This window comes from Budorcas taxicolor, chromosome 6 (assembly GCF_023091745.1).
Source record: "Budorcas taxicolor isolate Tak-1 chromosome 6, Takin1.1, whole genome shotgun sequence".
Lineage (NCBI taxonomy): Eukaryota > Metazoa > Chordata > Mammalia > Artiodactyla > Bovidae > Budorcas > Budorcas taxicolor.
Genome location: NC_068915.1, coordinates 116110073 through 116127654, shown reverse-complemented (window position 1 = coordinate 116127654; position 17582 = coordinate 116110073). Strand labels below are relative to the sequence as shown.

The 17582-nt window shown below is 42.3% G+C and overlaps 1 protein-coding gene across 1 annotated transcript; it reads right to left on the bottom strand.

The window, feature by feature from the left end:
- Window positions 1-243: 243 nt before the first annotated feature.
- On the bottom strand, window positions 244-12185 carry HAUS3 (HAUS augmin like complex subunit 3). Its single transcript, XM_052642268.1, has 4 exons — window positions 11283-12185; window positions 9633-10072; window positions 7647-7875; window positions 244-477 (listed from the first exon to the last, which is right to left on the bottom strand). The coding sequence occupies exons 1-4, from the start codon at window positions 12183-12185 to the stop codon at window positions 244-246; spliced, it is 1806 nt and encodes a 601-aa protein (XP_052498228.1).
- Window positions 12186-17582: the final 5397 nt, after the last annotated feature.

The following is a 17582-nucleotide window of genomic DNA, read 5'->3' as shown; positions in this document are numbered from 1 at the left end:
AATAAATTTTTTTTAAAAAAAGGTTACCAGGAATAAGTGCCACAAAGCAAATTCTCAGGTTATAAAAAGCACTGGTACTCTGAACAAACATATAAGAAATAAACCAAATTGATATAATACTCAAAATTCATTAAATGAAATGGTTCATTGACCTCAAGCTTAAAATTTTCATGACGTTTATTATCTGCATTCTTCTCCTAATACGTAAAGCACATGCAGTGAAGATTTCATTTTTGGCAATTTTCAGTCTTCAAGACCAATGGTCTTAATCTTTGATTGGTTTTCTAAATTCTCCACAATATTTTTCAGATAATCTTCATCTTTTAAAAAATATACATATAATTCTCTTTCCACTTGATGCAGCTTATTAGATGCCAACAGTTTTCTTTTTGTCTTCACATCAGCAAAAATATCAGTAAGAAGATAATTTAGTTTATTTAGCTGAGATTCAACTTGACGAAACTGCTCCGTTAACTCCTAAAAGGAAAATAATAATGCTTTTTAATTCAAAATCTCTATTCATAACACCAATCGTAAATCTTAAATGTAATTTACATAGGAAGAATCTAAATGATATGATTATTCCCACAACCTCAACAATAAAAGAACCTCAATTAAAAATCCAGGATTAACAAAAAGCCTATGTAAGATCCATTGAAACAACTTCTGTAGGCAAGTTTAAGTGATTCAAAGCAAACTCATACCCCCTGAAGAGTATCTGATACGTAAACTGTTCTGCGTATTTATACATTCAACAAGTATTCTGAATGCCTACCTCATACCATGCACTGTTTTAGAGTCTACAACTATAAAAATGAACACACACACACACACACAAAAAGAACACCATTTCCTTCATGGAACTTAACACTCTGCCAAAGTAATCAAACCTTGTTTTAGCCTAACCTGTTTACTCTGGACATCAGAAGTACTGATAAAATCTTGAAATGAAGCAATTACCAATATAAAATAATTTTTCTTTTTTCACACTGTTACAGAAGATGGAATTACATGTAACATTCAACAATGCTGATTTACCATGTAATTCTTCTCAAAAACCTAAACATTCTGGACCCCCCACATTTAATAACTGAAATTCCTCACTTCTTAACATTAAAAGCCGCTTAGGTTTTCTAACCATGCTTTCTACTCCTATAATTTATCAGACAGTAGCATCAAAGAGGTTCTCAGACAATCTGTAGCTATAACTACACCTCAGCTTTCGACCACTTCTCAGAATGATCCACAGTATGGTAATCTCCTGATGCTCGCTATGAATAGATTCCTATACCTCACTCCACGCTAAGTCACTCTGCAACAAAGCCAGAAGCCACATTTCAACAGGCTCCCTGGTGATTTTAATGTACAAGTTCAAGAGTACTAGCTTCACACGTCATAAATGCCAGCTCCAAAGAGCAGTACTTCTTAAACTACAGTAAAAAAATAATAATAATAATAATAAAAATCAAGTAGTATCTACAGTAAGTGGCCTCTGAGGAAAAACCCTGTAAACTGGAAAACAATGAGAAATATCTCACCTTTAACTTCAATACTAACGATCTTAATAGTTACTAAAATACTACTACAAATACTGAAAAATATTCAACTTCATGTAATAAAAATGCAAGTTAAAATTCATATGGATGACATTTTATATCTCACTGGACTAGGGAAAAACATAATGATACCCAATGACATCATACTAAAATCACCATATTTTAGTGATTTTAGAATGGATTCTCTCACAGTTTAATATAACTGAAATCAACAGGCACTGTATAATTAAGAGCATTGTGTAACTGTTCTTGACCAGACATGCATAAGAAGCACTCTATCATATATGTAATACCCCTCCCTGCAAGACTTGCAGGATCTTAGTGCCCCAACCAAGGACCAACGCCATGGCCCTGCCCTGGAAGCGTGGGGCCCTAACCACCGGAACACCAGGGGTTCCAGCACCAATTTTCCCTCTAATTCTCACTGTGGTTAAGAACACATGGCATGAGCTCTCCCCTCTTAACAAATCCAAGGGCGCAACACTGTACTGGTAACTATTAGCACAATGTCCTGTAGCAGATGGCTAGGACCTGCTCACTGTGCCACTTAAGTGAGACTCGATACCTATTGATTAACAACTCTCCATCACTGGCAACCACCACTGTACTCTGTGCTTCTAATGAGTCTATTTTAGATAGCCCACAGTGAGTGGAATCATGCACTCTTTCTTGAGACTAGCTTATTTTCACTTAGCATAATCTCCTCAAGGTTCATTCATGTGGCATTTTGCAGTTTTTTTAAGGCTGAATAATATTTCACCGTATGTATATACTACTGTATTTTCTTTTCCCATTCTTCCATAGACGGACTTTCAGGTTTTTTCTACAGCTTAGCTATTACAAGTAGGGCTGCAATGAACACGTGAGTGGAGACATCTCTTTAATATCCTACTTTTACCTCCTTTGATACCCAGAAGGAGGATTACAGGACCATACAGCAGTTCTATTTTTAACTTTTTTGAGGAAATTCCATACTGTTTTCCACAGTAGCTTCACCATTCTGCATTCCCACCAAAAATGTACCAGGGTTCCAATGTCCCCACATCCTCACCAACACTACTCTTTTGGTTTTTTTGATAATAGTTATAATAGGTGTAAGGTGATATCTCAACTGTGGTTTTGCTTTGCACTTCTCTGATAATTAGTGACGTTGAGCAACTACTCATAAACCTGTTGGCCATTTATATATCTTGTTTAGAGAAATGTCTATTCAAGTCCTTAGCCCATTTTAAAATCAGGTCATTTAGTTTTTTGCCTTTTCATACTGTTCATGGGGTTCTTGAGGCAAGAATACTGGAGTGGTTTGCCATTCCCTTCTCCAGTGGACCACATTTTATCAGTGAAAGTGAAGAGGAACTAAAGAGCCTCTTGATGAGGGTGAGAGAGTGAAAAAGCTGGCTTAAAACTGAACATTCAGAAAACTAAGCTCATGGCATAAGCCCCCATCACCTCACAGCAAATAGAAGAGGAAAAAATGGAAATGGACAGATTTTATTTTCTTGGGCTCCAAAATCACTGCAAATGGTGACCGTAGCCAAGAAATGAAAAGACCCTTGCTCCTTGGAAGGAAAGCTATGACAAACCTAGAGAGCGTATTAAAAATCAGAGACATCACTGGCCGATCAAAGTCCATATAGTCAAAACTATGGTTTTTCCAGCAGTCATGTACAGATGTGAGAGCTGGACCATAAAGAAAGCTGAGCGCCGAAGAACTGATGCTTTCGAATTGTGGTGCTGGAGGAGACTCTTCAGAGTCCTTGAACAGCAAGGAGATCAAACCAGTCGACCCTGAAGAAAATCAACTGTGAACATTCACTGGAAGGACTGATGCTGAAACTATAGCTCCTATACTCTGGCCACTTGATATGAAGAGCCGACTCACTGGAAAAGACCCTGATGCTGGAAAGATTGCGGGCAGGAGAAGTGGGAGACAAAGAATGAGATGGTTGGATAGCATCACTGACTCAATGGACATGAATTTGAGCAAATTCCGGGAGACAGCTAAGGCAGAGGAGCCTGGTGTGCTGTAGTCCATGGGGCTGCAGAGTCAGAAACGACTTATCAACTGAACAGTAAGTTTTTTGCCATCACCAACATTGTTTATGTACAGTGCAGAAAAACACAAAAAATACTGAGTCAAGAAATAACATAGAAATGGACACTGAATGTGAAGTTTCAGAAATACCTTAATCATTTTAATTGGCTTTTTCCTTTTAATGTTTATTTCTAAGAAATATGATAAAAACCTATGTCTATCACACCTAAAGGATATCTTCTAATAGGTATGAAATAAAAATTCTAAATAAGAAAGTACTGTCAGTTTACATGAAAAAGTTTTTTCTTTCTTAGAAACTCGTGAAATTATGTTGTATCACATGATAAACGGTATCTAGTAGACATTCAAATAGCCAGTGACATTTTAAGTAGGTAAACTCCTTTCAAAAGCAGTATGACAGTATCAAAAGCTAAAAATAATGTGTATAACCCAAGAAACCTCATAATTCTATAATATCTCTAAGAGTTCATCCAAATGGTGGACTAGTTACAGAAATTATGACATAGTAATTAAATCAACAGAGTATTATAAACATTAAAAATTAAAATTATTGTAGCATGGAAATGTTTATTTCATAATGCTAAATAAAAAGGAAAATATAAAAGATACATAAGTAAAGGAAAAAAGCATCTACTTTGCAAATACTAACCAAAAGAAAATAGCATAGGAATATTAATATTGGACAAGAGAAAATTAAGACAAAAAGCACAATACAGGGTCATTATATAATGCTAAACAGTTAAATCACTGCAATTTAAATCTACCAGGATAATAATTCACTGCAATTTTAAACTTGGATGTAACGTATAAAATAGACTCAAATATAAATAAAAAACTGATAGAACTACAATGAGAAAATTTCAAATCCACCATCATAGGATTTTTACGTAATTATTTAAAAGATCAAGAAGATAGAATCAGTAATAGGAGACTTTAAAAAACTAATCACAAGTATCACTTCATATCCACGAGGATGACTACTATATACTTTTTTAAAAGGGAAAATAACAACTGTAGGTGAGGACATATAGAAACTAGAACCCTGGTACAGCTGCTGGACAGATTCTCAAAAAGTTAAACACAGGCTTACCATGATTCAGCATTCACTCGTAGGCATATACCCAAAAGGAATGAAAACAGAGACTTAAATACTTGCACACCGACATTCATAGCAGCATTATATACAACAGATAAAAGGTGTAAACAACTCAAGTGTCTATGAACAGATGAACAGTTAAACAGATAAAATGAGATGATAAAATACAGATGAACGGATAAAATGTGGTATATATACACAACAGAATATTCAGCACCAAAAAGGAATAAACTTCTCACACCTGATGCAATATGGATGATACTTAAGGACATTATGCTGAGATAACCCAAAGACAAAAGGACAAATGTTATTATATGACTCTACTTTTATAAGATACCTATAGTAGGCAAATTTATAGAGACAGAAAATGGAATAGAGATTACCAGGGATGGGGAAGAGAAGTAACAGAGAATTAATATTTAACAGGCACAGAGTTTAGCCCATGTGGGATGAGAAAAGTTCTGGAAGTAAACAGTGACACGGCTGCACGACACTGCAAATGTTCTTAACGTCATCGTAATTGCACACGTTAAAATGGTTAAAATTGTAAATTTTACACTTTGTATATTTTATAATAAAAAATTATTTTAAAAACTAATCATAAGCTGTCTTATTTCAAGAAAAGATAAGGTAGTTATTCAGATCAATTCTTCCATAGGAAAAAATGTAAAAAATGAAATGAAGTATTTAAAGAAACAAAGTAAAATCTTCCTAGGACTTCCCTGGTGGTCCAGTGATTAAAAATCCACCTTACAACGCAGGGGACACAGATTCGATGCCTGGTCAGGGAACTAAGATCCCACATGCCACGGGGCAACGAGAGAGTCCATGCCCCAACTAAAGAGCCTCTGTTCACCGCAACAAGGGAAAGCCCACGCACGACAACGGAAGACCCAGCACAGCAACACCACCAAAAAACAAAACCCAAAAGCTCCCTAAAAGCAACAAAGAGACAACAAGACTTTAAAAGACCACAAGTCCATAAAACAATGCAGACTGGTAAGAGAGCCCAAAGCCGCTATACTCAATCGCTCATCTTGGAAAAACAGAAGCCATGATTCCTGGCACTGACAAGACGAGCGGCAAAGCCCAAGGCCCACAGAAGGTAGCACGCCCAACAGGAGACTGTCTGTGATAAACCAAGGGCACCGAGGATCTGAAGGTGAGGACGGCCCGAGAGGAAGAGCCCTTGGCTAGAATCACAGTCCAGACAGGAATCGTCTGTTGTTCACTCAGTCGCGTCCAACACCTTGCAACCCCATGGACTGCAGCACGCCAGGCTTCCCTGTCCTTCACCACTTCTCCCAGAGCTTACTCAAATTCATGTCCATTGAGTCGGTGATGCCATCCAACTATCTCGTCCTCCAAAACAGACTCTGAACCCGGCTTATGGCTCAGAACTGGCAGTGCTCTCAATATCTAAGGAACATGCATGAAGGTGAGAGACACTCAAGGAGGATCTTGTATGTGTTTTAACGTATGAGGGTCTTTTCACCAGAAAGATACCAATGTTAAATGTGGATGCCTCAGTAAGCGGTAATGGGACAATGTGGTTATTCATGGGGAAATAACAACAATAAAATTAGAACTCTACTTCTCATGTCACAAACTCCTGGTGGATTAAAGAACTGAACTAGAACAGCATAAACTTTTAAGATAAAGCAAAAGGGACTGTCATGACTATGTTAAGGGCAAACTTTCACAGATATAAAAAAGGGCAAAGCATAAGAGTGATAAATTACATCAGAATTGAAATCTTAAAAAAAAGAAAAAAAGTCAAAAACAAACTAACAGGTAACAATAAAAAAGAAAAAAAGAAGACCCAAATAGGGAGCAAACATATGCAACACACATCACTGACAAATGACTGGCATTTGAAATACATACAAGAACTCCTACCCAAAGGGGGCTCAACCGCCATGATCAGAGAAATGCAAATTCTAACCTCAACAGGATGCTATTTTATATCTATGCAGAGTGAGAGAAAATTATAAATGCAAATAGCACTATGTGATGAAAAAATATGGTAAAAGAGCATCTCTTAAACACTGCTGATACAATATGGTACAACCACTTCTAAAGTCAGTTTGATGTATTATGTAAAACAGAACCTGTTATTCAGCAACTCCAGTCCTATGTGAGGAGACAGAGAGAAAGAGACATGCATCCGTAAGACAGGTGACAAGGCTATCCACAGCAGTGTGAGCTGCAACAGCAAAAACTGGAAATAATCTAAACGTCTGTCAACAGAACAGGTAATTAAACTGTGGAATTTCACAAAAGGAATGCTAACTACACAGAAGAGAAAACTATACATGAGCTAAGTTTTACAAACATCCACATGGATGAAACCCAAAATCATAATAAGAAACAAGCAAGTTACTGAAGTATATATAATACAATCTATATAAAGTTCAGAAACACACTAAACTAAATAACACACAGTCTGTATTATAAATAAAAGAAAGCAAATGACAAAACTTAGCATAGTAGTTCCTCCCTGAAAAAAGAGAGGGGAATGCTATTAGAAGGAGCTACTACTAAGGGTACACAGGATTTTAAAGATATAAGAGCAATCCTCTGTGTGTTAAAATAGGTGAAAAAATACAGGGATGGTTTTATTTTTTTTTTTAATTCTTACCATAAACATTACATATCCTTTCATATCGGAAATATTGAACAAATTTTAAAAACTTTGACCAAAGCTACTTGAAAAATACATTTATATGTGAATAAAAATGAGATAAAAAAATGTTACTATTAGGGAAATGGGGTAATATTTTCTTCATGTTAACATTTTCTTTAGTATCTTTCACAATGAACATTGGAGAAGGCAATGGCACCCCACTCCAGTATTCTTGCCTGGAAAATCCCATGGACGGAGGAGCCTGACATTATTTTTTTTTAAGCATTTTTAATTACCATGGTAAGCACCTACCTGATCACTAAGCAAAAGCTGATTTCCTCCTTGATACAAAGCTTCACAAAGCATGTTCACATCATTGTTTAGTTTGGACAGAAACAAAGAATGTTCTTGAGCAGATACTTCCAACTGCTCTTGTACCAAAGAAACATCCTGTTTTAATTTCTCAGCTACTTCTTCCAGGTTTCCATGGGTTATAAACAATTCTTTTTTCTTATTCTCTCCTTCTAAAAGTTGATAAAGCCTAAAATGTGGAAATAAAAATTAGAAAAAATTCTTAAGTCAGTACAGTTTTCAAAATTATAACACACTATATATTGGGGCATCTTTGGGAAAGCTAACGATTTGTAAATATTAATCAAACAATTAAAAACTTTCCAACTACAATACTATCTCATTACAGAAATACATATTCTAATTATTGTATCTGAATTCCCCAGTTTTCCCATCTTCCACATTTTAGACATAAAATTATTTCTGACTTTAACTGCCATTAACCTACTTCAATTAAAGTACATTTCAGAGATACCGCCCTAGAAAACACTCCTTTCACAGAACACAACTATGATGTAGCAGAAACAGCAAAGAACTTGAAACAGAAGACTTAGGTCTGAGTGCTAGCTGTCATGTAAGACCTAAGTCAAGTCAACCTTTGAGATTCCATTTTCACGTCTTAACATCTACCTAATTTTAAAGGACTGTGGTAGACTTAAAAGAGAAAAATTGAAAATACAAGCTACATAAATATTAACAGTAAACTTGCTACTCCGGTCATGTCTACATTTGCTTGACAAATTCCTAATGAGCCAAGAGGCCATTATCATACTTCAAACATTAATGGCAGAAAAATCCTACAGTACAAACGGAAAAACGTGAGGCAGCACCTTCTACGCATATATGACAAAAAGAATCTGCTCTTTTTCTTAGTCTTCTTGAAACTGGTTCAAAGTGAAAAGCAGTGAAAGTGTTAGTCGCTGAGTTGTACCCAACTCTTCGTGACTCCACGGACTGTAGCCTGCCAAGTTCCTCTGTCCATGGAATTCACCAGGCAAGAATATGGCAGTGAGAAGCCATTCCCGTCTCCAAGGGATCTTCTGGACCCAGAGATGATATACACTCAGAGATCGATATACACCCAGGTCTCCTGCACTGCAGGCAGATTGTTTACCATCTGAGCCCCAAGGAAGCCCCAAACCAGTTCAAGCCCAAGGCTGATTCTGTTCTTGTGGAATGTGACTACACAATTCCAGGGGGCCCCATTCACACAGAATCATGATGTCAATGCCACCTTCTAAAACTGTGCAATGACGTAACCCTATCCATGCTCTTCACTTCATTAATAATAAAAAGTATCAGATGATTTTCTTTTAGCCTAGAGAAAAAGCACCAGTAGAATCCAGATTTTTGAGTCCTTTTACTACTTTAGCTGTTCATCTTCAGTATCTCCATACCATTAATTGCTCAGACATCCAGAACAGACCGGAAGCCAGCAGTCATTCTTACTGATTCACCTGACTAGATGCAAAAATGAAGTCTTCTTTCCTCTCTACCGCCACCTTCTCCAAATGCAATCAATTCTCTGCTCAGCAATACTTGATATACACCAAGATGCATTCAAACTTCCTGCTGGAGTCAGCCTCCTGCCCCAAATCTAAAAGTATCTAAATAATAGCATCCAAACATGAATAAAGGCCTTGTATTGTATATTTTCAATTCTCCAAACCATCCACCTCACCTCTAAACCAGCTACTTCTAGATCTAACATAAATGAAAAAGGTTAGCCTTCAATTATAAAAAATTTTCAAAAATTAAATTAACTGAGGAACTGGGAAAAAAAATTAAAATAAACATAGACCCACATAACAGAAAGGTGGAAAAATACAAACGCCAAACATGAAGTGCTAAGAACTTTTTAAACTTTCACAATTTTAGTTCAAACTCTAGTACTTAACAAAAACAAACAGAAATATAATTACTCACTAAAGAAACAAAGAAACCTACCTATGAGTAGAATAATCCTTGGTATCAATGGTATTCCTTGCATTTATCTGCTGAGATACTGATGGATCTGTTAGCATTTCTAATCGCTGCTGGAACATCAAATTACTTTGATTAAGTAGGTGAACCAAGTTTTCCAGCTGACGATATATGTCCCAATGCTTTCTCAGTTCAATTTCATACGATAAATGAAGAAGTTCAAATGATGCCTTTTGCTTTATCAACTGATTTAAAACTACCTCTTGTCTTGCTGTGTGACGGTCTTGTTTAGCAATCTGTCGGTCGAAATCTCCCTTTACGACCGGCATATTCAGTAACTGGGCATTCTCTTTCACCACAGCAGGCAAAATTTTGCCTTTCATATGAGTGATTTGCTCTTCAAGTTTCAGAATTTCACTGTTCAAGCTAGAAATTTTAGCATCCAAATTATCTTTGCCAAGAGCCTACACAAAGAAAACAATTACATTTCAAACTGTAAATACGAAGTAGGAATAGTTTTTAAATTATCTTCACTTTCCGTTTTAGGTTATCGGTAACATACTCACTAATAGAAACTTGTTTCGTATTAACAGAAGCCAAAATCGCAGTTTAAAACGGCACAGTGAAGATGAAACCAAGGGTAAAGCCATTATGACTTGCTAACTTCTGACGCTATCACTACTGTGTAAAATACTAGACACATAAATGGCTACCAAAACAGAGAATTTTTGGTCAGGTTTGTCTTAAGAAAAAATCACCCATTACCACACTACTTTTCAAACACTAACGTATGCTATTTATGCTTTCCTTAAAATAATCTCAGTAGCTATTCTCCCACCCTGCTCATTGACTTTAGAACTTCTACAAAATGACGGGACTTCACACATCATTCTGAAGTTTGTGACAATTCTGGGTATTTAGCTTCAGAAAAGCTGTTCTTTTTACTCAACTATTTACTGGTTACATGAGCAGGAAAGCAAGCTACTCAAGAGTGCAGGTAGATATCTTTAATACATCTGTACATTCTTAAAAAACAATCAGGAGTTTCAATCCACTGAACTGGATTTCATTAGCACCATCCTCTGGTCAGAGCAAATAAGGCAGACTACCCGTAACAGCAATGAGGCTCATTCATCATAAAAAAGACAACGTCAGCCTTATCCGTGTATGAACCAACACAGAATGCAAAAGTACTTTTGAAAATGAGCTAGATAACGTGGTTGGGTTATAATTACTATTTCTGCCCTCCACTAAGATTTATTTGTGTGAAACAGTAACATACCACAACTAAACACTGAACAGAAAATAAAACGTAATTACTTATTACATCCCTTTCTAAAGTACTTTACTAGCAGCGTGTGTTAGTCACTCAGTCGTGTCTGACTATTTGCAGCCCCAGAGAAGGTAATGGCACCCCATTCCAATACTCTTGCCTGGAGAATCCCAGGGACGGGGGAGTCTGGTGGGCTGTAGTCTATGGGGTCACACAGAGTTGGACACGACTGATGTGACTTAGCAGCAGCAGCAGCAGACTACAGCCCACCAGCTCCTCCTATGGAATTCTCCAGGCAAGAATACTGTAGTGGGTTGCCATTCCCTTCTCCAGGGGACCTCCCAATATTATTTCATAATTAACAACTTAAATATGAATCCAGTCTCATTTCTCACGCTTACCTTGCTAGTGAGGCTGTGAAGATTCTCCTCTGCCCACTTTATACTTGACTTTAGGCTCAAATTATTTGCTTTCAAGTGAATTAACTGATGTTGAGCACAAATGTATGCCAGCTGCAGCCTAGCCATTTCTAGCCGTCTCTCCTCAAGAACTTCTTGATTATCACAAACAGATGGTGCCTGCATATCTAAAAGTTGAAAATTTTCTTCATTTGAACTTTCAACTACTTCATGTATACCCTGAAAGAACTGTTTTTTGGTATATAAGGTTAATGCTGCCGTACTTTGCTCTTCTTGGCTTAGATAGTTTTGCAACGAAAACTGAGATAAAAACACCAGTGGATTTGTTCCCTGACCCAAATCAGACCGTCTGAAGAACATCATTAACTTCGCAACTCCATCACTAAGAGTGTGAAGTTCATTACTGATCTTGGTATTTGTAGCATTTAGAATTCCTTGACTCTGTTTCAGCTTTTTATTGGTTTCTTCTTCTTTAGCATTTAACCTCAGAGATTTGTGACTAGTTACTGAAGCCATCAACTGGCATTTATTACGTCGCTGAATTTTTAGGTTCTTTAATTTCTGCAGAGTTTGAACCTCATCCTCTAATTTCTCTAGCTCTTTGTCATTCAAGGTAGGTGTCTTCAAATCAGAAGTTTTACAGGTTTTAAGAACTTCATCCAATGCTGCTCCTTCTAGGATGGGCTTGCCTGATTTTTGAAGAACGCTAAAAGCTTCCAATTCCTCTTCAGACAATATGTTCTGTTCATTCACATTCCCACAAAACCACTTCAAAAACGATTCATTTTCAACAAACAACCAGTCAAAATCTTCCCCATTAAGAATATCAGCTTTGGGATAATCAATTTTTTTTAATGTTTCCACAAATTCTTTTCCACAGCTCATGGTTTAACTACCCAAAATTTTGTAAGTGATAAGGCTTTAATGGTGTTGCTATTTAGAAAATAAGTCCAACTACATACAAAACTAATTTTATGTTAAGTCCATAGAGAAGGGGGAAAAATATTTTTAGAATCTATAATAATTTATCCTAGAGGGGAAAAAAAAACCAAGTATTAGACCACAAATAAGGCGACTCTATCTTTTAAAGTATTATACAGATAAATATTACAAGATATTTGGGAACTATCTAACCCAGAGATAGTTGTAGCTGAAAAATCTGACAGAGAGAAATAATTAGAGTATTACTCAGAACACTGAAACAGTAATGAAAGGCTAATTAACAAGAAAATCTTATTTTTCCAAAGGTAACATGGTTTAAGATACATTTTATAGATCAGCAATTCATTTTTAATTCAAAACAGATGGATCTAAATATATCCACGCCGTCACGTGACTAAACAGCCTCTTTTCCCTGTCCTTTCCAAGACAGAAACAAATATGGTCAGATATTAAGGAAGAGTCAACTGAATATTTACCTGAATGACTCAATCAGCAGCCGCATTCACGCAAAAAGCAAAGTCAGACACGACCAACCTAGTGCAGAGAAAACCAGGCTTAAGAACCACCGCCGACTTGAAAAGAACCAAAGGACTGAGCAGTCCTTAAAGGTATTTCAGGCGTTTGTTATTTTCAGCAAAGGGACCACTGAATAATCCACGCTGCGAACTCCAGCGACGGGAACGAGAGGTTCAAAGGAGAGACCCAGTAACCTGCGGCACTCTGATTCTGTGTCATTCAGCGATGAACGATCTGTGTGCGCGTCGATAAAATATTCGTCCACAGAGGCGGTCCAGTCGGCCCGACGACAAACTGCACAAACCTTAAGCGGGTCAATTCCTAAAGGAAATCAGTGCTGAACAGTCACTGGAAGGACTGATGTTGAAGCTGAAACTCCAATACTTTGGCCGTCTGATGCGAAGACCTGACTCATCTGAAAAGACCCTGATGCTGGCAAAAGTTGAAGGCAGGAGGAGAAGGGGAGACACAGGATGAGACGGTTGGATGGCGTCACCGACTCGACAGACACGAGTCTGAGTAAACTCCGGGAGTTGGTGCTGGACGGGGAATCCTGGCGTGCCGCAGTCCACGGGGTCGCAAAGAGTCGGCCACGACTGAGCGACTGAACTGAACCGACCACGCGGGGGCCGGCCGGCCGGCGGGGCTGGGAGTGCGCCCCCCGCGTCCCAGCAGAGCCTCCAGGGCCGCGCCCCCCGCCACAGCCCACCCTCACTGGAGACCCCGTTTCCGGCCGCGCCCCTCGCCGCGATAACCGCACGAGAGCCCGGCTCCCCGCCGGCACTCGAGTCCCCAGTCTTCCGCCGCGCCGCTCGCCTCTCCGGGCACTGCGCCCCGGGCCCTCCCGCCGCCCCCTCACCGCACTGGAGCCCTCAGTCTCCCGCCGCTGCGCCCCTCGTCCCTCCGGCCGCCCCCCGACCGCACTGGAGTCGCCAGTCTCTCAGGTCGCTGCCCCCCGCCCCCTCCCCCTGAGGACCGCGACTGCGCTGCGCGGGAAACTACTCGCGCGCCCGAAAGACGTCCCCAAGGGCGCCCGGCAAGAAGACGCAGCCGCTGACCTGCGCCGCTCCCGCCGTCCCACCGCCCGCCTGAGAGAACTGCGAGTCCGGCGCCGCTCACCTCAGGAAGCTCGGCTCGCGCCCCTCAGAAGCCCGCCGCCGCCCAACCTCGCAAGGCCTCATGGGAGGGCCGCTCGCGCGCGCGCGCAAAGGACCAAGACCCGGCCGCTAGGCGACGGCCTGCGCAGGCGCAATATAAGAGGCGGGGCCCGGCCTGACGTCTACCAGCAGGGAGAGAGCTGATTGGCTCCCTGCCGCAGCGGGGGGTCTCCTAGGGGACCGTTATCCCGTGCACGCAGGCCTCCGTCCGCCTCCTCCGGGGAGCCGGTGTTCCGTCTCAGCCTCGTTGGGTCGGGAGCGCGCCGCAGAGCCGGCTCCGCCCTGTCGCCCGCCCGACTGGCGGCCGGGGCGTCCGGTCCTCCGCGGGCCCGGGGGCCGCGCTGCCGTCCAGAGTGAGCGTGGACGAAGTCTCCTGTGACGAACGCTGTTTTCCAGAAGCACTTCGTTCCCAAGCCTTCTCTTCACCGGACAATCCCATCTTCAACTTAGGACTTTTAAAAAAGTCGAAACTGTTTGATTCGTCGAGTGGCTGTGTGTCACAGATGGAGCACGGGTTTTAAAGCAGGATGCCAGAAACGGAGGGTGTGTAGTCGGCGCGAGGAGCAGGGCTCAAATGGGACCTCCACGTTGGAGGAAATCTGGTGGACACCACACAGTCCAGGGAAGCAAAACTCTGAGGTTACCGTTTGTATCGGGCAGAACGTATCTGCATCTCTGCCAGACACAAATAATTTTGTTTTACTTACCAATCTTCTACAGATTAACATGTCAATGAGCAAGGCTGGGGCCCTGGTCGTTACTACGCCAGCATCAAATGGCCCTAAGGTGGCTTGTTCGATAACGCCCTAGTCTAATGTGACATTGGCAGGGCAGAAGTCTCTCCGGATAACTTTTCTTAATATTTTTTAAGAAGAAAAGGAATAATGTTCCAGGGCAGATACCATGAATTTTAATTTGGACTTGAACCTATTTATTAATTTTTTGAATCAAGTAGAAAAGTTTGTTCTACTTTTTGATCCTCCTCTTCTAAAAAGACAATAAACCCTAAAATGGTTGGGAAAACCATTACAGGAGAAGAAAACTCGCAGAGCGGCGCACTGCCTGAACGCAGGGGCGTGCACACGGGAAGAGAGGGTCCGGTTGACAAACTGGGAGGCGGGGTTAGACACACACACACCCCGCCCCCGGCGGGGGGAGACCTGGAAGACTCCCCGCCCAGCCGTGGGGATGGGCCGGGGAGAGGCGCTGGGCCGCCTTACCCGGAGGAAGTGGAGGCTGTGGAGGCAGTGCCTTCAAGAAATTCTGCTGAAGAGGCAGAGATTGAGGGAGAGCAAGAGAAAGCAGCAGAACGGGGGGGGGGGGGGGGGGGGGGATGCAACGCTGGGGGAGGGTTTGGGTTCTAAGATGGGAGGAACTTGGGGATATTTATAGACTGGGAGGAGGAACTCAAGAGGAGACTGAAGCAAAGACACAGAAAGAAAAGGGCTGCTCTGTAGAAAGATCCCTGGGAAACGAGGGTGAGACCCCAGCACGCTGATCTGAACTAGAACCCCACTGTTCTGAGTGACTCCTGAGTCGTTCCCTGGGCCCACAAATCCCCCACATAACTTCGAACTGCTGACCTTAGTCATTTGCTTGCAAGATGTTCCTGGCGCCAAAAGAACATTAAAATATAAAGTGAAAATCACAATGGTATTAGTCCACTGAGTACAAATGAAAATACTATAGGTTTAACTATTCAGACTAAAGAGTTTTCCTTGGAAACTTATTAGGGCATTTCTGTACTTGAGGTTGCATTGGAATTTATGAAACCAAGTGTGTTACACTTACTTCCAGGACAAGCTTTCCTCCCAATCAAAACCATCTGGGGTTTTAAGGGAACTGAACTGAGGGAGTCAAAGAGAAGGGCATGGCAACCCACTCCAGTATTCTTGCCTGGACAATGGCCGTGGACAGCAGAGCCTGGCGGGCTACATACAGTCCACGGGGTGGCAGAGAGTCAGACACCGCTGAGTGACTTAAGCACACAGCACAGGGAGGCAAAAGGTAAAGGGAACCGGGAACGACTCTTCCTGATAAAGTCTGAGACCCGGCTGGACTAAACAGACCAAAACGAAGCTGTGTTTGTTGTTTCCTTCCTTCCAATGAGAATCTTATTTTTTTTCCTATTGATATTAAAATGTGTTTTAGGTTTCGGACAACTTCTCAGAGGCGTCAGACTGCAGTCTGACGTTGAAGGTGGTCTCTTCTCAGATGTAGCTTTCGGTGATGGTGGCAGGACTCCACCCTCCGAGTGGGAAGTGATACACAGTCCGAGAAGCTCCGTCCTGCAGTCACAAAAGTGACAGATGGCAAGAGACAGAGGCAGGGGGTGTCCCATGCGGAGAGCGAGCCGGACGGCCAGAGGACACAGGTCTGGATGAGTGTCCGCATCCAGCCGAACAAAAGCTGGCTCTCGTTCCTCCTCTCCTCCTGCTCCTTCCCGGCCAGAACACCATCCGTGTGCCCTACGCTGTGGGGCTGGGGGTGGGTGGGAGGAGAGCCAGCTTGTTTACCATCACTGACAATCACGTGACACGGGAAAACTCAGTCCTCAAACTCCCGAGTGGGTGGGGGTGAGGCGCTGACCAAGATGACCCCCGGCCGGAGCTGCTGGAGGTGGGGCTGGGGCACCAGGGGCCTGGAGGGGGGTTGGGGTCCAGTAAAGAGCATCAGGACAGGCCGAGGAGGCAAGAGGCAATGAGGAAGGAGCGGGCGAGAGCCACTGCAGACTAAATGGGCAAGAGAGCCCGCCAGGGCTAGTGCCCTGCAGGCCTGCCTGGCAAGGCGCTGGGCAAGGAGAGAAGTGACCAGCCTGAGCAACCAGCTTAGACGAGCACCGAGCTGGGTGGCCAAATTGCGGCCTTAAAAACTGACAGGAAGATCGAGCTGCGAACAGAGGGGAGTGCGGAGGGACAGAGTGGGGCCGGGGTGGGCTGGGGCTGAGCCGAAGGCACAGGAATGGATGGGGAGAGGGCAGGCAGCTGGGTTTAATCCTGGAGGCAACAGGGCAGCAAAACCACCGGAGGCTGTTCTGGCCGCCAAGGAGAGCATGGGCAGGTGGCCCACCTGGGTGTGGGGTGAGGGGGCCTGGCTATAAACTCAAGGCATCCGGTGGTGGAGGCTTCCCAGAGGGCTAGGGTCAGGTCACAGGGCACCACCTTCCGGCAGGTGACCCGAAGAAGGCAGGCGCCCTGCCTGAGATGCGGCTTCCTGTGACACAGGCCGGGGGAGGACCTCAGCACTAATCACCTGAAGCATTTGTGCCCTCAGTAAAAGGTGGAAGGCCTTCCCGGTGGTCCTGTGGTTAGGACCACACTTCCCACTCCAGGGGAGAGGGTTCAGTCTCTAGTTGGGGAACTAAGATCCCACATGCTGTGTGGCTCAGCCAAAAAAATTAAGAATTTTTTTTTTTAAAGTGGTAGCGATTTAAACTCATAGTAACAGTTGGAATTCAGATATCCGCATTCTCATTCAAGCCCAAGTGCTGGTGGCTCAAGGCCCCAGCTGTGTTCCTGGCAGGGTTCTCTTCTCTCCTAGAGGTGCCCCCAGGGACTTGCCCAGTACAAGAGGCCGGAGTACTGCTTTCTGCTGGGGGACGGAGGAGGAACTCAGAGTCCCCAGGGGTCCCTCCAAATCCCCTCCCGCAGGCGCCCCTCACCTGCCC

Bases quoted from the DNA above. Each gene is read 5' to 3' on its own strand.
- HAUS3 (XM_052642268.1), bottom strand. From the start codon at position 12,185: ATGAGCTGTGGAAAAGAATTTGTGGAAACATTAAAAAAAATTGATTAT. The intron at 10,073-11,282 runs GTAAGCGTGAGA...TTCTTTGTGTAG, and splicing joins TTCACAGCCTCACTAGCAAG to GCTCTTGGCAAAGATAATTT. The intron at 478-7,646 runs GTAGGTGCTTAC...TTTTCCTTTTAG, and splicing joins AGCTTTTGCTTAGTGATCAG to GAGTTAACGGAGCAGTTTCG.